The 21,045-nt window shown below is 67.2% G+C and overlaps 1 protein-coding gene across 6 annotated transcripts; it reads left to right on the forward strand.

Moving 5' to 3' along the window:
• Positions 1-951: 951 nt before the first annotated feature.
• Positions 952-18,892, forward strand: GRN (granulin precursor). Of its 6 annotated transcripts, none has more exons than XM_077806241.1 (14): positions 952-1,060; positions 7,006-7,164; positions 8,090-8,236; positions 9,265-9,349; positions 9,895-10,007; positions 10,751-10,898; positions 11,549-11,655; positions 12,915-13,151; positions 13,877-14,113; positions 14,715-14,951; positions 15,292-15,528; positions 16,042-16,278; positions 17,218-17,466; positions 17,853-18,892. In XM_077806241.1, the coding sequence occupies exons 2-14, from the start codon at positions 7,021-7,023 to the stop codon at positions 17,973-17,975; spliced, it is 2,301 nt and encodes a 766-aa protein (XP_077662367.1). In that variant the 5' UTR covers positions 952-1,060; positions 7,006-7,020; the 3' UTR covers positions 17,976-18,892. The 6 variants fall into 6 exon arrangements, 5 of the variants coding, with proteins under 5 accessions (XP_077662367.1, XP_077662369.1, XP_077662370.1 ...); XM_077806243.1 differs by lacking the exon at positions 952-1,060 and adding an exon at positions 3,215-3,234; XM_077806244.1 differs by lacking the exon at positions 952-1,060 and adding an exon at positions 3,295-3,399.
• Positions 18,893-21,045: the final 2,153 nt, after the last annotated feature.

The following is a 21,045-nucleotide window of genomic DNA, read 5'->3' on the forward strand; positions in this document are numbered from 1 at the left end:
CGGCGCCGGCGGGTTTCGGGGAGCAGGGCGCCGGCGCCGGCGGGTTTCGGGGAGCAGGGCGCCGGCGCCGGCGGGTTTCGGGGAGCAGGGCGCCGGCGGGTTTCGGGGAGCAGGGCGCCGGCTCGGTTGGGCTCGGCTGTGTTCGGGGAGCACCCTGGGCTCTCTTGCCAGCTCTGCCGGCTGTCGCCCTGGGCCGGATCTTAAGCTGTTTGCAAAATCGGCAGCTGATCGTCAGCCCCCGCCCGAGGGAGCCGGACGCCGCAGCAGGGACCGGCCTCCAGGTCCGGCCCCGAGAGCGGCGTGAGAAGCCGCCAGGAGCCGGCAGCCCCAGGGCCGGCCCCCGCCCGGCTCCCCTCGGGACACGCTCCTGGCCCCGCGCCGAGCCGCTCTCGGTCCGTCCCCGGGGCGCGCCGGGGCTTGTGTCTGCGGCACCGGGCTCGCCTCCGGCGGGGGGGCTCGGGGGGCCTCGGACCTGGCGGGGGGGTCATCCTGGGGGGGGCGGGCGGGGGCGGCCTCGGGCCTGGCGAGGGGGCTCGCGGGGGGGCACCCGGGGGGGCTCGGGGGGGGCCTCGGACCTGGCGGGGGGGTCATCCTGGGGGGGGCGGGCGGGGGCGGCCTCGGGCCTGGCGAGGGGGCACCCGGGGGGGGCTCGGGGGGGCCTCGGACCTGGCGGGGGGTCATCCGGGGGGGGCTCGCGGGGGCAGCCTCGGGCCTGGCGGGGGGGGTCACCCTGGGGGGGGCTCGCGGGGGCGGCCTCGAGCCTGGCGGGGTGGGGGGGGGGGGCGCAGACCAGGCCGCAGGGGCAACCACGTGCGCGGACCCGCTGGGTCACGTGACTGGCTCGTCACATGACCTCCTGGGGCTTCCCACGGGGCGCGGGGCGCATTCCTCCGCGCGCTCCGCCGCCTTTGAGGGCAGCGCCCAATGGGAGCGAGGCAGGCCGCGCCCCGTGACCAATCCGGAGGAGTGGGCGGGGCCGGCGGCTGGAGCTGGGTTCGCGGGGCCCGTGAGCTGCAGCCGGTCGGGAGCCGCCGGGTCGGTGCGCGCGGTGCAGCCTCAGGTGCGGGGCCGGGGGCGCTGCGGGGGGTCCCCTTCGGCCTGGCTTTTCCGGGGGGGCTGGCGCGTGGGGCCCCGGGGGGAGCCCGGCTGGCAGCTGCCGGCCCCGGCCACTTATTGTCCCGGCAGGGAGCCCCCTTCCCGCCCCATCTGCAGCCCCCGGGGCTCCCCGCTGCGGGTAGGGGCTGCGGTCGGGTCTCGGGTCGGGTCGTGTGTCGTGTCTCGGGTCGTGTGTCGTGTCTCGGGTCGTGTCTCGGGTCGGGTCGTGGGTCGGGTCCCTGGCTCAATGCGTGGTCGGCACGTGGCCCCCTGCGCTGCGGGGCCCAGACCGGGCCCGGGGCTGGAGCTGTGGCGGGCGGTGCCGCTTGCACCAGTGCCCGGCGGGACCGGCTGCGCTGGGCGCGCTGGCCTGGCTGTAAGGGCTCCTGGGTGGCGTCGCCCCGCTGCCCACAGCCGGTGCCCAGCTGGGCCAGCACTTCGCAGCGCTTCCCCCGTGGCTAGCGTGGGAGGGGAAGGGCTCGGAGCCAGGGGCCCTGAGTTCTGTTCCTGGCTCTGGACCTGAGCTGCCCTGTACCTTGGCAGGCCAGGCTAGCTCTGTGTCTCAGTTTCCCCTTCTGTGGTGGTGGTGGGTGCTGCTCTTCCCAAGGTTGTGTGGCTTACTGGGTGGTGCTGCCCAGGCACGACTCCTGCTGGCGGCCTGTCGTCTCCTGGCTACCCAGGGCATGATTCATATCCCCGTGTGATGTGCGAGCGAGTGAGCAAAGAGACAGACTCATGTGACTAGCCCAGCCATGCTGCCTGGATCCTGGTGCACCTGCCTGGTATCTCGTCTCCTAGGCAGGTGCTGGCTGCTGGAGATGACATAAGACCGGTGCTCCCCTAGCGGGCACGCTCTGCCAAAACTGGCCTCTCCCCGGCACCCTCCGCCTCGCTTATCTTGGGGCAGGTTTGACCATGGTGTTAGTATGTGGGATGGTGTGGGGCTGGCCCCCTCCGTGAGGGCCCATGGCCCAGCTGGGTCTCCACGGCCAAAGGGGATTGGGTGTACAGCAGGCAAATGAGCGCATTAACCATTGCACTAGGAATCTAGGGCTTTCTACCCTGCCATGGCTCGGGGAGGGTGGTGCTGTCTCCTCCCACACCCGGGCTTCCCGTCGCTAGGTCCCAGTAAAATCCAGAACCATGTCTCCATCAGGAGTTTAGGCAAGTGCAGGCAGCTCTCTCCTGGTACCGCCACACCCACTTGGCAGTGAAGACTCCCCAAGTCCCTTCCCGGCTTGGTGGCTGTGCCCCGGCTCATTGGGCCCGTCATGCCCCTGGCGTGTGGATGAGCTGCCTTGGACTGGACCTGGAATGGCCCAGGCAGGTTGCTGCGAGGCCGAGCTGTGTGACCAGCAGTTTCTGGACCGAGTGCCCGTGGGCTGGCGCTGCTGTTCCGTTTTCTTGTCCCTGACGTGGGGACACCTCTGCTTTGGCATTGCCCTTCTGGGAAACAGCCCTACGTGCATCTCAAGCCCTCTGTGAGCAAAGCCCAGCCAGCTAGTGTCTGTCTGGTGCCCAGTTGTCTGGTCCAGGTGACTCTACGGATGTGTCAGATTCTTTGCCTGGGGCGGGTTTTCCAGGACTGCTGCGGTTTAGATGCTCTGCCTTGGTCCTGCTGGGTGGGGGTGGGAGTGGGGCCCTCGCCCTCCCCCTCCCTCTCTCTCTGCCCTAGTGCAATAGCTGTTTGCATCCCTGCCTTGGCTCCCATCTACACTACAGGAAGAGCAGTGTTGGGGAGACTCCACTACAATATGGTCATCTTCCCCGGCCCCTGACCCAGCTAAAATGCATCCCCATGTTTGTGAGGTGGATGGGAGCTGATCAAGTGTCTAACCATCTCCCCAAACTGGGCGGCAGCCTGGGGTTCAGTGGGACAGATAGGTCCTGTCTACAGTACCAGGTGAAATAGTGTTAATCATATCAGGGTGTGGCTGTACCCTCAATCAGCTCCCCTACATGGTAGCTTTTCCAGTGTAGTGGGCCCTGAAACGGTGGGGTGTGTTGAGGGACCCAGCTGTTTGCACCGCACTCTGCCACCCGTCTCTCTAGTTTTGCTTCCCCATCTGGCTTGTCCTCCTCTGTCATGGGGTTTTGTTTCCTTCACAGCTGGTAGAAACCGGGTGCAAACTCAGCAATGTGAGTGAAGTAAGAGGAACTGGTGGAGGCAACCCCCAGCTCCAGTGCGCTCGCTCGGATCTTTATTGCACGCTCGCCTGGCGCTCTACATGAGCTGTAAACACCGCGTGCTGCTTTCGCTGCAAATGCTGTTACAGGTCTCTCCGAGGGCAAGGGGCAGCTGGGGTGAGTGAGCGCTATGGGACACGCCTGAGGCTCCTTTGCACAATCTAGGAGGGCACATGGTGGCGGGCCCAGAATGCGCATGAATCTAGGGGTGGGAAGCAGCAGTGGGGGAGGCAGGAAGGTCCTTTGCTTGTGTCTGTGCGTGATGTGCCCCCGGGAAGGCACTTCTGGACATGCTTGTGCTGAGAGGCGCGTAGCCCTCCACAGGTGGGGATTGAGCCCTACCCTGGGGAAGCATTGTCCCCTAGCAGATGGGGAAACTGAGACCTGGGGAGGGAACTTGCCCCCGGTCACCCAGCAGGTCAGTGGTGCGCTGACAATGGGAGACAGGTCCTGGCCCCCAACTCGGTGCAGGGATGGCTTCTTTCCAGCTAGAGCCATGGGAGCTGTGCTCCAGCGAGAGTCCCAAGGATTGCAAGGAGCTGAGGTTCAGCGCACGCCCTGTTCCCACTGTGGGGTTATGAACTGTGCCCAGAGCCAGACCCGCTTTGCTGCCCCTTACCAAGCCCTCGGGGGCTCAGAAGTGACTGGGAGCTAGTTTGGTCCCCAGCTCTGCCGCTGACTGGCTGCCTGAACTTAGTGCAATCGCAGCCCCTTTCAGTGCTTCAGTTTCTCCACGTGTACAAGGGGGCTCCCCCTCCTACGGCTGGGCGCTGCAGTGTCTCAGCACAGCCTGTCTCGGGCGCGGGGGGTGAGAACTGCCGTGAAAGGCTGCTGAGCCGACAGGACTCGCGCTCTCAGGCTCGACGATAACATCGCTGGTGAGCTGGGGGGAGTTGGTTAACCACACCGTCACCCAGAGGCTTGCACCCGGGCCGGGAGGCTGTCCCCGTGGTGGCTGCTCTCCCACAAATGCTTATCACCCCTGTCTGGCTGTGACCTGCCTCTCCACCCTGCTGACAGGAGCGCTGGGCCAGAGGCGGGGGGAGCCAGAACCAGACTCCCAGGGCTGGCTGGCAGGCAGGAGAAAGCGTGTGGGCAGGGGGAAGCGAGAGCACGTGGGGGCCTGCCCTGGCCAGCAGGCGTCTGACTCCCTGCCGCTCTGGTACCTGGCCCAGAGCCCTCCCTGCCTGTGCCGGTCTGTCCCCCGGTTGTTGGCATGAAGCAGCCCTGGTGCTGGGCACAGGCTCTCCAGGCTGAGTTGGGTGCTGGGAGCTGAGGGTGCAGCGTTCCAGGGGCAGCTGGTAGGAGCAGAGGGGGACTTGTGGGGTGAGAGGCCCAGTGCCAGGGGTTGCTCTCTGGCGGGAGGAGGGGATCTGGCCCTCATTTGCCCCATGAGCAAACACTGAGCTGTCGACGCGGCGGCACTGTGGGGGGTGACAGGACAGAACTGCCTCTGCCCAGGAACGACCCTCTGCCTAGCTGCTGGGGGGCTGTAGTGCCCCCAGCAGGCTGAGCCATGCCCCTTGGGCTGCAGCATGAGGTGAGGGCCGCGTGCTATCGGGGAGCCGCGGCTGAGGGTTGCGTCTCGTGGTTACGGTGCATGAGGCGAACGCGGCTAGAGGCGAACGCATGCAGCTGCCGGGGCCTGGAGCCAGGTGGAGGGCGGGCACACGTCTCCATGCCCATGGGCAGGGGCCGGGTGAGACGCCTCCTCCCGCCCCCGATGGAGGCAAGCAAACCCTTATCCCACCAGCCCAGTGCCAGGGGTTGCTCTGCGGGGGCAGAGGAGAGTCTGTAGGGCCCTGTGCTTTGCTGGTGGGTGGGGCAGCTGGGAGCAGGAATGGACAAGGATTCCCTGGCTGCATGGAGTGAAACTCCCTGGGCTCTGGTGGGCTGGCGGGGGGGCGTGCTCTGGGCAGCGCAGGAGCTGTGGGACCATTGTCAGGCCAGGTCCAGCCAATGCTGGGGCTCTGGTTCCAGGATCAAGAGCACCGGGGAGCGGGGGAGATCGGGGAGATGAGTCGTGGCTCTGGCCCAGGCCTGCTCCCCACTGTCCCGCCCCCCCCACCCGTCTCTGAGGGGCTTTCTGGGGCGGGTGGGATCTTCCCAAGGGGCTGAGCGACGCCTGCCCCACTGTTCAGGGCTTGTCTCTTGAATTTAGGCAGGTGGAGTTGTTCCTCGCCTGACCCAGTGAGCACTTGACGCTGCCTGCCATTGGGGAGCACCATGAACACAGGGCAGGGGGAGGCTGTGATTCCCCCCCCGCAGTTCTGTCCGGGAGACACCTGCACCGAGCAAATTGCAGTTGCCCCTCCCTGCCGGCAGGCGTGCGGGTGTGAGCGCTTCCCCGGGCTGCCGTGGTGCTGCAGGACCTCCCCCGGCACGCTGCCCGCCCACAGCCCCTCTCAGCACCGCCCTGGCCTCAGTACAGACCCTGCCTGCCTGGCCGGCCTGCAGGTCCCTGCCGTGCGTACGCGTGGGACCCATGGCTGAGTGGCAGTGGGCCCGGTTCACCCAGGTCGACTCCAGAGTCCCCTGCAGCAGCCAGGGAGCGTGAGTAGCCCCTTCCAGCCCGAACGTCCCGGAGCACAAGGAATGAGCTGCCCGGCCTCTCCCTGGCCGGGGTCATGGGCCTCGCCAGCTCACAGCAGGGCAGGAGAGGGCTGTCGGGCCAGAATAGGACTCCAGAGTCCTGGCTCTGTGTTCTAACCACTGGCCAACGCTGCTGGAGCTCAAAGGGGCTGTGAAGCCGGGGCGGCCGGAGGGGGGGAGGATGGGCCAGACATGTCTCCGACAGGCCCAGCTGCTTCCCAAGCTGCTGTGCCCTGATACACGGCTTGCATTTCCGCCTCTCTGCTGCATCCGTGTTTCTGCTGGCCTGTGGCCAGATCCCCACTGGGGCCGCAGCGCTGGGGGAGGGGGCCAGGCTGGAGATCTGGGTGGAAGCTCTTATCAGCCTGGACTTTGTGCCGTGGGGCTGGTTTGGTCACTGATCCCCTCCCAGAGCTGGTTCCCAACAGCAAGGGGGCAGAGGCTGCATGCCAGGGCCTAGCCCGCCAGCTGAACCCTGCATCGCACCAGCGGCTCTGAGCAGCGTAAGACGCTCGTGCAGCCTGCGGGGGCTTTCCCTGGGCGCGGTTGAGCACTGTGGGACGGGCACGAGGCAGTGTCACAAGGGGGGCAGCTGGTGGGTCCTAGCCGGAGGGGGCGGGAGGGACCACACCTGAACCACAGCCCCCACCCCAGCACTGGGATCCGCTGGTCCGGCCAGGCGCAGCTGTGGGGTCACCGCCGCAGCCAGGGCCCTCACCTAGAAGCAGGCTGGTGCCAGAGAACAGCTCTCAGAGCGGGTGGGGGCCCTGGCTGGGGAAGTGGCCTGCTGCATTAGCAGGAGGGGTGGGGCTGGGGCTGGTGTTGTGGCTGTTTTTGTGCAGTGGGGTCTCCTGGTTCAGGGGTGTGGGAAAAGGTAAGTACTTACCCCCATTTTACAGATGGGGAAACTGAGGCACAGAGGCAGGTGAATGACTCTGCTTGTCCCCGGCTGCACAGCACGTCGGTAGCAGAGCCAGGGACAGAACCAAGGAGTTCTGCTTCTCTGCCCCCGGCTGTGTCTGGGGTCCTGCCTAGCCCCACAGCCAGCTGGCGGCTCAGGGTTAAAGCCAGGTGCCCCAGGAAACATGGTGGAGTGAGGCGTCTGAGCAGCTGTTGGCTGGTCCCTCGCAGGGTCTCTCCCCAAGGATGTGGTCGCTCGTGCCATTGTGGCTGGCGCTGTCTGGAGCAGTGACCTCCCTGCGGTGCCCCGATGGCCGGCTGTGCCAGGGGCTTGACGTCTGCTGCCGGGATCCCGGAGGGGATGGCTATGCCTGCTGCCCACCGTCTCTGGTGAGTATCTGCGTCACATCCCTGGCGAGGGCTGGAAGGGTCGCTATGGGCAGTGAAGGTCTCTCAGAGCCAGCCGCTCTGGCCTGCGTGGAGTGAGCTCGCTGGGTCTCTGGCCAGTGCCCCAGCTGGCACGACGCTGCAGGGCCTGAGCTGCTCTCGTGGCTGGGGGTGTGGAGGGAGTCGCTCCTGGGGACGGGAGGAAGAGCCCGGGCTGGGGCGGGCGGGAGCATTGTCGTAACCCAGATCCCTAGCGGAAGCCTTGCAGAACCTGGCTGTGATTAACTGCCCTGCTTGCCTCATCTGCTGTCCCACCCCGCGCTGCCAGGAGTCTGTGGTTAACCCTCCTCCACCGGCTGCTGAGGCCCTTCCCTCATGGGGGGGGAGGGGGGGATCCAGTCCCTTTGTGCCCTCTGGAGCAGCCTGGGCCCACTGTCTGGGAGTGAACAGGACCCCCTGCCCTGAGCTCTGTGTGCTGGGGGGCAGACCCTGGTCTATACACCAGGGCAAAACCCCCCAGCCAAAAATGGGTAGAAACTGCCGAAGCTCAGGGGTCTCCTGCCCTGTCGCAGGTGCCCCGGGCAGAGCTGGGCCCCCAACCGGGCCAGTTAAGGGGAAGGGACCTGCCCGCCAGCACCCTCCTGGTTGCGCTGGTGCCCGACGTGGAAAGCAGACATGTCTGTGCCGGGTGCCCTTCCCAGCCCAGGCTGTGAGCGCTTGCTGTACGTCTCCCCCGCTGAGAGCCCGGCACCCCTGGGGTGGGATCTGGGGGTGTTTGAGGGTCTGCCCAAGGCAGTTTAGTCTGGCTGCTCCCAAGCCATGACTCAGCCCCCCTGCTCTGACCAGGAGCCAGCGGGTGGTTTTGGGGGGCCATTGTGCTCCGGGTTCCCGGCACTGCATCCCTCTCACCCTCTGCCTCCTCCACCAGGGCTCCTCGCACTCCGTGCCTATGACCCAGGCCAGCAGCGTGGCCAAGCCTGCCGGGACCGTGTGCCCCGATGGTACCTGGTGCCCCGTGGAACACAGCTGCCTGCGCACGTCGGCCGGCTCCTTCAGCTGCTGCCCATTGTCAGAGGTAAGTGCCTTGCCCAGGGGGTGGGGGTCTCCGTGGGTTTGCTGTCCAGCTTGTTCTTGGGACGTGAGCAGCCGTACCCACAGTCCCAGGGTGAGCTGCTGGGCTGGCCCATACTCCCCAGAGAGCTTCCTGGCCAGCTGCCAGGCTGGTTCAGACCCTGCCTGTAGGCAGGGTGTGGGGAAAGGGATCTCCCCTGGGGGTCAGTGGAAATACCTTCCACCCAGGGCATAGTCACACTGTGGAACTCCCTGCTGCAGGGAGGCCAAGAAGGGATTGGCTGTTCCTGTGGGTCCATGGGACACTCCGAGTTGTCACCGTTGCCGCTAGCGCGGACGGGAGCTCAGACCTCCTCCTTCGGGGCTTCAGCCTGACTCAGATTAGGATGAGGCATTCCGGGCTGGCTGGGGAGGGGGAGCAGATTATACTACATCTGCTACTGTGGGGCTTCTTGGTTCACCTGGGGCTGGCCCCTGCGGAAGACAGGACGTGGGGCTGGGTGGCCCGTGGTGCCTATGTGGGAGTAGAGGGCATGGGGGCGGTACAGTGCCGGGAGTTACCAGCTGCAGAATGGATTGTAGGGCATGGCTCTGGCTCTCCCTGGTCCTGAAAACTCCTGCTTGGCCACAGGCTGGGTGTTTTCCTTTACCTCCCCCCGTCCGTAGCCCAGGGGGGCAGTGTTTATTCTGGCCTGGGGGAAGCAGCATTCTCCGGTGCTTAGAACTAGGGGTCTCAGGATTCCTGGGTTCTGTTCCCCATCCTCTTCCACTGAGTTCTGTCCCCTCACTGTGCCTCAGTTTCCCCATCTGTGTGTGTGTGTGGGGGGGGGGGGGATGTTGGGGTCAAGGGGTCGGAGCTGCTTGGTGCTGGTGTCCATCTGCCTCGGGTGCATTCCCGTGGCCCATGTGGCTGCTCCCAGCCACTGTCCCCTGTCCCAGGGTTCAGGGTGCTGGGATATGCTGCAGCAGCCCCTCCCCTCTGCCCCGTGGCTGTCTGGGCCACCCAGAGCCATCTCCTCTGTCTCTCCTCAGGCCGTCGCCTGCGCCGACAGGCATCGCTGCTGCCCCCGGGGATCCCACTGCAGTGCCGACGGCAAATCCTGCTTTGTGTTCCCAGGTATGGGGTCGGGGGGGACCGGCGTGACCTCCGGGTGTCCGGGGCCCCAGCGTCCGAGTGTGGCTGCTGCATGACACAAGGGGACCCTGTTGGCACTTCCAGCCTCTGCCTCTGGCCCCGGGTCTGGTGCCAACCGGGCTCTGCCCGATGCCAGGGGCTCTGCCCAATGCCAGGAGCTTTGCCCAGTGCACAGCGGCTCATGGCGGCCACGCCACATGCCTGGCTGCACTGGTGTGGGAGGGTTTGGCTTCTAGTCCTCCAGCTGTTGGATTGTGGGGGGCAGGGTCTATAGCAGGGGCGTTCCCATCGCACTGGGGGCAGGGGCTCGTGGATTCCCCTACCCGGGCCCCAGTGGGTCTTGGACTCCCCTGGGGAGGGCCCTGGAGCAAGAGACTCCAGCTGGCACCTTCTGGTGGGCTGGTGGAGCTGCTTGCTTGCCCAGGTGGTGCCTGCCGAGTGGCCTCTGCCTGTGGGCGAGGGGCTGAGGGCAGGGCTGCCCTGGCTTCTCCCGGCTGAGTGCCAGGCGCTGGTCACGCTCTTGGCAGATCTCCCGGCCGCTGATGCTGTCCAGTGCCCTGATGGCGAATCAGAGTGTCCCAATGAGTCCACCTGCTGCATGATGCCCACTGGCTCCTGGGGGTGCTGCCCCATGCCACAGGTACCGGGTGGCAGGAAGAGGGCTCTGGGGGTGTGTGCAGGGAGCTCAGGGCTGGGATATAGGGAACATTGAGGAGATGGGCTGGGATGCAGGGGGCTGTGGGTCAGCTTGGGGGCAAAGCTGGGGTACAGGGGGCCGTGGGTGGGTGGGTGTCAGGGCTGGGATATGAGGGTCCGTGGGTTGACTGGGGGGACAGGGGTCAGGCCAGGATACACAGGGCTCAGGGGGACGTGGGGCGGCAGGGGTGGGATACAGGAGGCTGTGGGTCAGCTGGGGGAGCAGGGTGGGTCTGGGACACCAGGGGGGCAGGGGTGGGGCTGGGATACAGGGGGCTCTGGGTTGGCAGGGGGCGGGACTGGGATAGAGGGGTCTGTGGGTCAGCTGTGGAGGCAGGGGTGGGGCTGGGATACAGGGGGCCTGGGCTGACAGGGGGGTGGGGCTGGGATGCAGGGGGCCGTGGGTTGGCAGGTGGCAGGGCTGGGATACAGGGGGCTATGGGCTGGTATGGGGGGCAGGCTGGTATACGGGGGGGCTGTGGGTCGGCAGGGGGGCAGGGATGGTATACAGGGGGCCGTGGGTCAGGGTTGGTTCTGGGGCAGCTGTGCCAAGCCAGGGCGAGGCGCTGGTGTGAGAGGTGCTGGGGGTCGACCTGGGTGCCGTGTGGTCGAGGTGGGGGGCCAGGGAGGGAGCTGGCGGGGTTGCTGGCTCCCTCTCTGCTCTGCCACGTCCCGTGTCTCTGGCAGGCCGCTTGCTGCGTGGACAAGGTGCACTGCTGCCCCCATGCCACCACCTGCGACCTGGAACATGCCCGCTGCCTCTCAGCCGCCGGCGAGCAGCCCCTGGGCAGCAAGGTGCCGGCCCGGAAGCGTGCGCCATGGCAGGGAGTGCCAGGTATGGCACGGCCAGGGGGTGGGGAGCGGTCCCACGGGCTGCTCGGCCCCATGTGTGGGGGTCCCGGGGCGCAGGCTGGAGGGGCGGGGCTCCCCGTGCCATGTGGTGCCCTCTGTGTCGGGCCCACACCCTGGCTGGAGGAGTGAGCTAGCCCCTTGTCTAGGGGGCGCTGTGCTACAGGGGCTTCCCCTGCCCCGCATCGCCATGGAAGACACTCGTTACAGGGCTGCTCGGGCAGCAGAGACGGCCCTGGGATCCTGGGGCGAGGTGGGGGTGTGTCGTACACCCAGGGTCTGCTTCCCTTCCTGTGCGCTGTTAAACAGCAAGCAGGCTGCCCCCAGAGGTGGCTGCATTGCAGTGGTGGGTGTGTACATTCAGTAGGACACCCCCTCAGCTTCTCTGGGAAGAGGAGTTGGATACAGGGGTCACCGGCTGTCCCCAGAGCCGGGTTGAGAGCTCACCTCATGGGGAGGCACAGCCCCCATGGTAGGAGGTGACCCCAAGCCTGCTCCTGGGGCCCTGCCTGGAGCCGGGGCAGAGGCCTGTGGGGTGGCAGGTGCTGTCAGGGCCCTGGTGGGGCAGCTGGGGGGGGTGGGGGAGGGCTTGGTTGGTCTGTGCCCCCCTGACCTTGCTTCCCCTGCCCTCCCCAGCCTCATTTATCATGATCACCTGCCCCGACCACCAGTCAGCGTGTCCGGATGGCACCACCTGCTGCCAGCTGCCCACCGGCCAGTACGGCTGCTGCCCACTGCAGAATGTGAGTGAGGATGGGGCGGGCAGGGCAGGACGTGGGTTACGAGTTACCCCTCCCAGGGTATTCTGTGAGCTGCCTGTTCCCTCTGCCCCTCCTCCTGGTGTCCTAGGGCAACCAGGAGCCTCCCATGACTTGGGATGTCTGTGCCCCACTGCGCCAGCCCCTTTCGGATTGACGCCTGCCCCATGGCACAGAAGTGCTGCAGAGTCCGGTCTGGCATCCTGCGCCCCTGGGCAGGTGAAACCCGGCCCCCGTTACAACGCGGCCCAGGGGATGGTGATGCCCCAGGCCTGTGGAGAGGAGAGAGCCCGGCCTGGGGGAGGGGAGTGGGCTGGGGGGGCACCCCTGGGTGGGCATCACGCTGCACAGAACAGGGCGTCTGGCAGTCTGCGTCATGTCTTAACGTGCGGCCGGCCAGGCTCTGCTCCTGCTGGTCTCCTGGCTTGGACTGGCACCAGCGATCTGCCCACACAGCCGCCGCCTCTGGTATCTGCCCCAGACTGATGCCCCGTGCTGAGCCTTGGGGGCCAGGTTCACGCCGTGCTAGGCAGGCAGGTTCCCTCAGGCCTGCTCTGGGCATGTCCCAACTCCTAAGGGCCCCTCTCAGAAGTTCGTTGTTGGGCTACGTCCCCTAGCTGGTCCTCCCAGCAGTGGCTGCATTGCAGGGCTGCTGGGGGCTGGGTGTGCCCAGAGAAGACGCTGTAGAAATGGCTGGGGCCTAGGGGCCCTGCCAGCTAAGTTCCTGCCTGAGGGAGGGGCTGGCGGCTACCTTGGCGCTGAGCCCCTGGGGGACATCCCCCACCGCACCAGTGGTTGGCTGCCCCGGAGCTGGATTTGCCTGCCCCGGGGGGCCCTGGCCATACAGTGGGTCTAACCGGGCATGGGTTCTTCCCCAGCACTCCAGGCCGTCTGCTGCAGCGATCGCCTGCACTGCTGCCCCCCCGGGGGGTCCCCAGCGGTGGATGGCGGTGGTGGGGCTGGGGGTCGGGGCTGGGGGCGGCACCCCAGCGGTAGATGGCGGTGGTGGGGCTGGGGGTCGGGGCTGGGGGGGGGCACCCCAGCAGTAGATGGCGGTGGTGGGGCTGGGGGGGGCGGGGGCCAGCAGTGGATGGCAGTGGTGGGGCTGTGTGTCGGGTTTGGGGAGGGGCCCCCAGCCGTGGATAGCGGTGGTGGGGCTGGGGGTCAGGGCTGGGGGTGTCCAGGGGAGTAAGTGGGGGGTGGATGTTGTCGTCACACATGCTGAGTCTCCTCCCCCCGCCCAGGCCGTGTGCTGCCAGGACCACGTCCATTGCTGCCCCAAGGGATACACCTGCGACCCGGCGGGGGGCAGCTGCCACCCGCCCGCCGCCCCCGTCCCCTGGCTGGAGAAAACCCCGGCGCGGGTGCGAGCGCCCTCTGCTGGCCGAGACGTGCAGTGCGACGAGCAGACCAGCTGTCCTGACGGCAACACCTGCTGCAGGCTGGCCACCGGGGGCTGGGGCTGCTGCCCCCTGGAGGAGGTGGGTCGGAGCGCAGGCTACAGGACACGGTCGGCACTGAGGGGTGACCAGCAGAGGAGGGGAATGGTGGGGCTGCGGGTCGCGTTTGGGGGGGGGGTCCCCAGCAGAGGAGGGGAATGGTGGGGCTGCGGGTCGGGTTGGGGGGGGTCCCCAGCGGTGGATGGGGGTGGTGGGGCTGCGGGTCGGGTTTGGGGGGGGTCCCCAGCGGTGGATGGGGGTGGTGGGGCTGCGGGTCGGGTTTGGGGGGGGTCCCCAGCGGTGGATGGGGGTGGTGGGGCTGCGGGTCGGGGCTGGGGGGCCCCCAGTGGAGATGGCTAGTGGTGGGGCTGGGGGTTGGGGGGGGTCCCCCAGCAGTGGATGGGGGTGGTGTGGCTGCAGGTCTGGTTTGGGGGGGGCGCCCCAGCGGTAGATGGCGGTGGTGGGGCTGGGGGTCGGGGCTAGGGGGGGGGCGCCCCAGCGGTAGATGGCAGTGGTGGGGCTGGGGGTCGGGGCTAGGGGGGGGGCACCCCAGCGGTGGATGGCAGTGGTGGGGCTGGGGGTCGGGGCTGGGGGGGGCGGGGGCCAGCAGTGGATGGCAGTGGTGGGGCTGTGTGTCGGGTTTGGGGGGGGGCCCCCAGCCGTGGATAGCGGTGGTGGGGCTGGGGGTCGGGGCTGGGGGTGTCCAGGGGAGTAAGTGGGGGGTGGATGTTGTCGTCACACATGCTGAGTCTCCTCCCCCCGCCCAGGCCGTGTGCTGCCAGGACCACGTCCATTGCTGCCCCAAGGGATACACCTGCGACCCGGCGGTGGGCAGCTGCCACCCGCCCGCCGCCCCCGTCCCCTGGCTGGAGAAAACCCCGGCGCGGGTGCGAGCGCCCTCTGCTGGCCGAGACGTGCAGTGCGACGAGCAGACCAGCTGTCCTGACGGCAACACCTGCTGCAGGCTGGCCACCGGGGGCTGGGGCTGCTGCCCCCTAGAGGAGGTGGGTCGGAGCGCAGGCTACAGGACATGGTTGGTGCTGAGGGATGCCCAGCAGAGGAGGGGAATGGTGGGGCTGTGGGTCGGGTTTGGGGGGGGTCCCCAATGGTGGATGGGGGTGGTGGGGCTGCGGGTCGGGGCTGGGGGCTCCCCAGTGGAGATGGCTAGTGGTGGGGCTGGGGGTTGGGGGGGGCTCAGCGGTGGATGGGGGTGGTGGGGCTGCAGGACGGGTTTGGGGGGGACCCAGCGGTAGATGGCGGTGGTGGGCCTGGGGGTCGGGGCTGGGGGGGGGAGCCCCAGCGGAGGATGGGGGTGGTGGGGCTGTGGGTTGGGTTTGGGGGGGGTGCCCCAGCGGTAGATGGCGGTGGTGGGGCTGGGGGTCGGGGCTGGGGGGGGCACCCCAGAGGTAGATGGCGGTGGTGGGGCTGGGGGGGGCGGGGGCCAGCAGTGGATGGCAGTGGTGGGACTGTGTGTCGGGTTTGGGGGGGGGCCCCCAGCCGTGGATAGCGGTGGTGGGGCTGGGGGTCGGGGCTGGGGGTGTCCAGGGGAGTAAGTGGGGGGTGGATGTTGTCGTCACACATGCTGAGTCTCCTCCCCCCGCCCAGGCCGTGTGCTGCCAGGACCACGTCCATTGCTGCCCCAAGGGATACACCTGCGACCCGGCGGTGGGCAGCTGCCACCCGCCCGCCGCCCCCGTCCCCTGGCTGGAGAAAACCCCGGCGCGGGTGCGAGCGCCCTCTGCTGGCCGAGACGTGCAGTGCGACGAGCAGACCAGCTGTCCTGACGGCAACACCTGCTGCAGGCTGGCCACCGGGGGCTGGGGCTGCTGCCCCCTGGAGGAGGTGGGTCGGAGCGCAGGCTACAGGACACGGTTGGCGCTGAGGGGTGACCAGCAGAAGAGGGGAATGGTGGGGCTGTGGGTCGGGTTTGGGGGGGTCCCCAATGGTGGATGGGGGTGGTGGGGCTGCGGGTCTGGGCTGGGGGGCCCCCAGTGGAGATGGCTAGTGGTGGGGCTGGGGGTTGGGGGGGGGGCCCCAGCGGTGGATGGGGGTGGTGTGGCTGCAGGTCAGGTTTGGGGGGGACCCAGCGGTAGATGGAGGTGGTGGGGCTGGGGGTGTCCAGGGGAGTAAGTGGGGGGTGAATGTTGTCGTCACACATGCTGAGTCTCCTCCCCCCGCCCAGGCCGTGTGCTGCCAGGACCACGTCCATTGCTGCCCCAAGGGATACACCTGCGACCCGGTGGTGGGCAGCTGCCACCCGCCCGCCGCCCCCGTCCCCTGGCTGGAGAAAACCCCGGCGCGGGTGCGAGCGCCCTCTGCTGGCCGAGACGTGCAGTGCGACGAGCAGACCAGCTGTCCTGAGGGCAGCACCTGCTGCAGGCTGGCCACCGGGGGCTGGGGCTGCTGCCCCTTGCTGGAGGTGCGGAGCGGAGGGAGGTTGTCCCTGGCAGCGCTGCCCTTAGCTTAGGTCTTGGAGCAGTGGTTCTCAGACTGTGGGTCGGGAACCAGTTTCAATGGGGTTGCCAGGGCTGGCTTCGACTTTCTGGGGCCATGGGCCTGAGCTAAAGCCTGAGGGTGGTAGGGCTCAGGTTACAGGCCCCCTGCCTGGGGCTGCAGCCCTTGAGCTTCCACTCCCTGTCCCGCCCAGCGGAGGAGGGGAGTGGAGGGGCTGCGGGTTGGCGTTGTGGGGGGCACGCAGCGGAGGAGGCGAGTGGTGGGGCTGCGGGTTGGGGGGTCCCCAGCGGAGGAGCGGAGTGGTGGGGCTGCGGGTTGGTGTTGTGGGGGGTGCGCAGCGGAGGAGGGGAGTGGTGGGCCTGTGGGTCGGGATTGGGGGGGCAGGCACACAGTGGGAGGGGATGGGGGGCGCCCAATGGAGGAGTTGGAAGGGCGGATGCGTGTTGTGGTCACACGCGCTGTCTCTTCCCCCGCCCAGGCTGTGTGCTGCCAGGACCACGTCCATTGCTGCCCCAAGGGACACACGTGCGACCCGGTGTGGGGCAGCTGCCAGCAGGCCCTGCTCTCTGTGCCCTGGGCACCCAAGGCTCCAGCACACGTTCCTGGCGCCGCCCAGAGCAGAGGTGTGAAGTGCAACCAGACAGTCAGCTGCGAGGACGGGCAGACCTGCTGCAAGAGCGAGACGGGCACCTGGGCCTGCTGCCATCTGCCGAATGTGAGGGCAGGGCGGGGGGCTGTGCCCATCTCCTGGGCGTGAAGGCGCACGGCCCACCCCTGCCAGGCTTCTTCAGTGCCAAGGGGTGCCAGGGGCAAGGTGAGGCCCCGGCTCCTCACAGCCATGTTTGTGCCTTGCGGCTGCGCTGTGCCCCACCTCGCCCCTTGGCCTGAAGAAGGATGTCTTCAGGGCTTAGAGAAGGTGTGAGCCAGGACTCCTGGGTTCTCTTCCTGGCTCTGGGAAGGGAGTGGGGTCCGGTGGGTTAGAGCAATGGTTTTCAAACGGGGTCATGACCAGAAGTGGGTCATGGAATGTCGGGCATTGGGTCATGGTGGCTCTGGTCAGCACCGCTGGCCGGGCCGTTAACAGTCCCACTGGTGATGCTGCCCGGCTAAGGCAGGCTAGTGCCTCCCTGTTCTGACACCGCGCTGCACCCCCAAGTGGCCAGCAGCAGGTCCGGCTCCTAGGCGGGGGGGCCACGGGGCTCCACCGGCTGCGCAGGGCCAATGGGAGCTGGGGGAGGGCAGTGCCTGTGGGCGAGAGCTGCATGGAGCTGCTTGCGCGCCTCCGCCTAGGAGCCGACCGGCTGCTGGCCGCTTCCGGGGCGCAGCGCGGTGCCAGGAGAGGCAGGAAGCCTCTGAGCTCCCCCAAAGCCCTCACCCCTGCACCCCAACCCTCTGAGTCCCTCCCAAACCCCTCATCCCTAGTTCTGGTGGGTCACGGGCATCAACAATTTTCTTCAACTGGGTCACCAGAAACAAAGTTGGAAACCCTCTGGGTTAGTCTGTGTGTGGGGAGGGCAGTGGGGTCTGGTGGGTTAGAGTGGCGGTGGGAGGGGTCAGGAGCCAGGACGCCTGGGTTCTGCCCTGGGTGACGCCCTGTGAGCCCTGCCAGGCTGCTCTGTCTCTGTTCGGTGCTGGCTGACCGCTCTCTCCCCAGGCTGTGTGCTGTGAGGATCACCAGCACTGCTGCCCAGGGGGCTACACCTGCAACCTGGCCACACAGAGCTGTGAGAAGCAGCAGGCTGGGCGGGTGCTGCCCGGGGCCCTGAGCCTCGTCGCCTCCCTGCTGCCCGCCAGCCTGGAGCCCAGCAACCAGGTGACCTGCGACGCCCAGCACTACTGCCGCACCCACCAGACCTGCTGCAAGGCTGCCTTGGGCACCTGGGCTTGCTGCCCCTACTTCATGGTGAGCGACGGGCAGGGGGCTGGCTGCCCCTACTTCATGGTGAGCGACGGGCGGGGGGCTGGCTGCCCGCCCCAGGGCAGCACAGAGCCCTGCCTCTCACGCCTCCAACATCCGCCCAGCCCCTACCGCCGGCTGCCTGCTCAGACCCTGGACCTCAGCCCCTCCCAGCTGCTGGCCCCCACCTGTCTGCCTGCTGTGGCCTCGGCCCCCAGCGACCAGGGCTGGAGGTCGTTCTATGGGCCAGGCCCCTGGCAGGGGAACCGGGGGAGGTTGGGGACTCTGTGACCTGCCCCATCTGCAGGGCAGCTGCTCCCTCTCCGGGGGACCCCTCTGTGCTCCAGCCCGGCTGCCCCCAGCAGACAGTAACATGCCTCATCTCTCCACAGGGCTCCTGCTGCCCCGACCAACGCCACTGCTGTCCCTGGGGCTACCGATGCTCCAGGTCGAGCCTCGACTGCAAGCGGCGCTGGCTCCCACGCTGGGACGCCGGTGCCCCCTGGCTGCTGTGAGGTGCCTGTGGGGGCACCCCTGTGCCCACACTGAGGGGGGAGTGGGGATTGCTCTGGCCCCTCAGTCTGTCTGTCTGACTTCCAGCCTCGGGGGCCTTTTCTCTGGCTGCCCCAGGACACACAGGCCCCATGCTCTGCAGGACCTGTCCCACCCAGCCCCTGGGGCTAAGCACATGGGAGAGCGCCCCCACCAGCTCCCCCCGCCATGGGAGTTTAACCCTGGACACAGCGGTCTGGGCACATGCAGCTTCGTCCTCTGCTCCCATTGCTGCTTCCTGCTGGGAGCTTGGAAGGTTAAGGCTCCCACCCCACTCCAGGCTCTTCTCCTTCTGTGGGGGCCTTGAGGCTGGGCTGGGCCAGGCCAGGCCCTCCTCCCCCACTGCTGGGAGCTAGGGGCTGCAGTAGGGCCTGGGAACCTGGGTTGAAGAGCAAGGCGGCTGGGCTGCTTTGCTTTCTACAGCCCCCCTTGGCATCTGTGTCTCCCCCCATTTCTCCCTGGCACTCGGGCCCCTCCCTGGGTCCTGTTGTGCTGGCTGTGAAAGCCGGGGCTGGGAAGGCTGGAAGGTGGGCACTGCAGTCTGGCTCCTGGCACTCTCCTACCCCAGTCCCTGAATGTGCGTTGCCCTGAGCTCATGCCTGCACTGTCTGCTGGGCACCAGGGATGGGCATGCCCTTTTTCTAGCCCCCCAGTGCCAGGAGTCTCTGCTGCCTGCCCAGCCCCTGCCCCCCCTCACAGCTGCCCCGAGAGCCCAGGGCCAGACTGGCACCATGCCCTCTGGTCAACAGCTCCCTTGCCTCTAAGAGTGCCCCACCTGTGGCTGGGGCCTGTGCCAGGAACGGGGGCCCAGTGCCTGGTGCCATTAGGGTTGAAGTGGCTGGAAGAGAGTGAGAACCAATAAAGGGTGTGGAGGACGGTGCTGGCGTCAATCCTGTCTCCTTCCCTCTGCAAAACTTCCCCCAGCCAAGGGGACTGTGCCGCCAGCGTGCACATCTCCCCCCTCACCCCAGCCTGGACTCCAGGGCCCAGCCTTGTCCTCCCTTCTCTTCCCTGTAACACAGCTGGCCTCCAGTGCTGTCCCTCCTGGCATGCAGCTGTGGCCCATCCAGCCCAGGGGGGAGCGCCAGTCCCCACTGCTGCAGTGTGGCAGGATGGGGGCCTTGGTCCAGCAGGGGTGCTGTAATGGCCCACCTGGGCCCGAGGCGTGGGCCCACTGCCTGCCCTGGGCACTGAGCGGGTGCAAAGCGGCTGCTCCATGGTTCTGCTTTGCAGGAGAATGGCACAAAACTGCCTGCCCCCCTCCCCTGGGCAGCTGCCAGGTGTTACTCTGAGCCTAGATTTGCTTTAATGTCAATGGGCTGGCTGCCAGCACCCATGTGAGCTCCAGAGCAGCATTGCACAGCCACCCACTGGCTGCCTGCCTCCCCTCCCAGCTGTACCAAGCTGCTGGGGGGGCCCAGCTCCAGGCTCTTGCATTCCAGCAGGCCTTGCACCCCAACACTCTTGCTTGCACTGAGTGAGTTCCAGACTACTCTGCAGTGACTGCCACTGAGCTGTGTAGGCCCAGCCTGGAGCGGAAACAGGCCTGGGCTAGCATTGTGCAGCTGCTCAACAGCAGCTGGGAGCTGGCAGGCAGCAGGCTCGCAGCACCGCACGCATGGAGGAACCAGCCGGACACGGGCAGGAGTTGAAGGGTTTTATATATTAATGCCATTCTAGAGAACACACAGGGGGAGGGGGGGCCCCACAGGCCAAGCTGGCCCCAGCCTCGCTCCCTGGATAAAACTCAGGGGGTTTCATGTGCAACCTGTGGGCTGAAGGGTAGGTGCCAGGGCACAGATCTGTGCCAGGCTGCCCATGGGCCTCTGCCAGTGGGAGAGTTGACAGGGTCCGGGCACAGTCACAGCTCTCCTCTTGCCTCAGAGAGAATTTCAGAAATACCAGCATTAAAATCCAAGCAAACCAGGGGGGCCTGAGCCCAGCTTCCACTGCTGCCCACCCCTGTGGGTCAGAGGCTGGTGCTCTAGGAACAAGGAGCGTGGGGGCCTGCACGACCCCAGCCTGGAGCTGCTCTTGGTGGTGGGATGGGTGGGGGCGTTAGAGCTCCCTGTGTCCAACGTGGGGGGCACACTCATGCTGTGGAGAGTCAGCTGTCAGGCCTGACCAAGCCCCCTCCAGTCCCCCAAGGGGGGGGTGCTGCCCATGCTAGTTCCCTGCAGCAGGCAGTTGCCAATCAAGCCTCACGGTTGAGAGCAGGGCCCCTGCCCCTCTCTGGGGCACTTGAGGGAACTGGCTGGGATCAGCCCCCCCTCGCTCTGTAACATGGACAGCCCCAACATGCTGGGAGCTGCCTGGGGCTAGAAGCTGGTTATGTATTCTACCCCTGAGTAGAATACAGCTCCCGTGACCCCCAGCCTGCCACCCCCTGGGCCTCCAGCCAAGCCCATGGCCAGATGATGGTGGAAGAGCCCCAGTGCTGGGCCCTGCCCGCTCCAGAGAGCGATACAGCATGCTGCAGGGACTGGGTGACGGGCCTGGCAGCTGTAGAGACATCTCCCCCTTGTCAAGCCTAGGGAGGTAGTGGCAAGGAGTTCCACAGGCAAATGATGCCCCAAAAAGCACAGTCCATCCCACTTCAAGGGGAGAGTGGATACAGGACACAAAGAGGCTCCAGGCCCCAGCTGAGAAGGTGACCGCAGCCGGCAGGAGTGATGGGCACAACACACCAACCCTCCGCCTGGGCGCAGGCCCGAGAGAGGCACGGGGGCTGCAAGCCTCCCTCACCCGCAGGTGGGGCAGCAGCAGACACAGGGCAAAAAGACACTAAGAGGTGAAAGTAAAAGCCACAGGTGGGTGTTTTATTCCCGAGGAATCCCCCCACCTCCTAGCAGCACCCCCTCTCTCTGCCACAGCGACCCTGGCTAGCGCCTGCCTGGCTGCAGAGGCCGACAGCAGCTGCTTCTCGGCCCAAGTGCATCTGCACCCCAGGGCGGCGCGAGTGGGTGCAGGGGGAAGTGCCTCGAGAATACAGCCTCCCGGACCCTGCCCCACGGCCCGGGCGTGGGGAGATCC

This window comes from Eretmochelys imbricata, chromosome 27, assembly GCF_965152235.1.
Source record: "Eretmochelys imbricata isolate rEreImb1 chromosome 27, rEreImb1.hap1, whole genome shotgun sequence".
Taxonomy (NCBI): domain Eukaryota; kingdom Metazoa; phylum Chordata; order Testudines; family Cheloniidae; genus Eretmochelys; species Eretmochelys imbricata.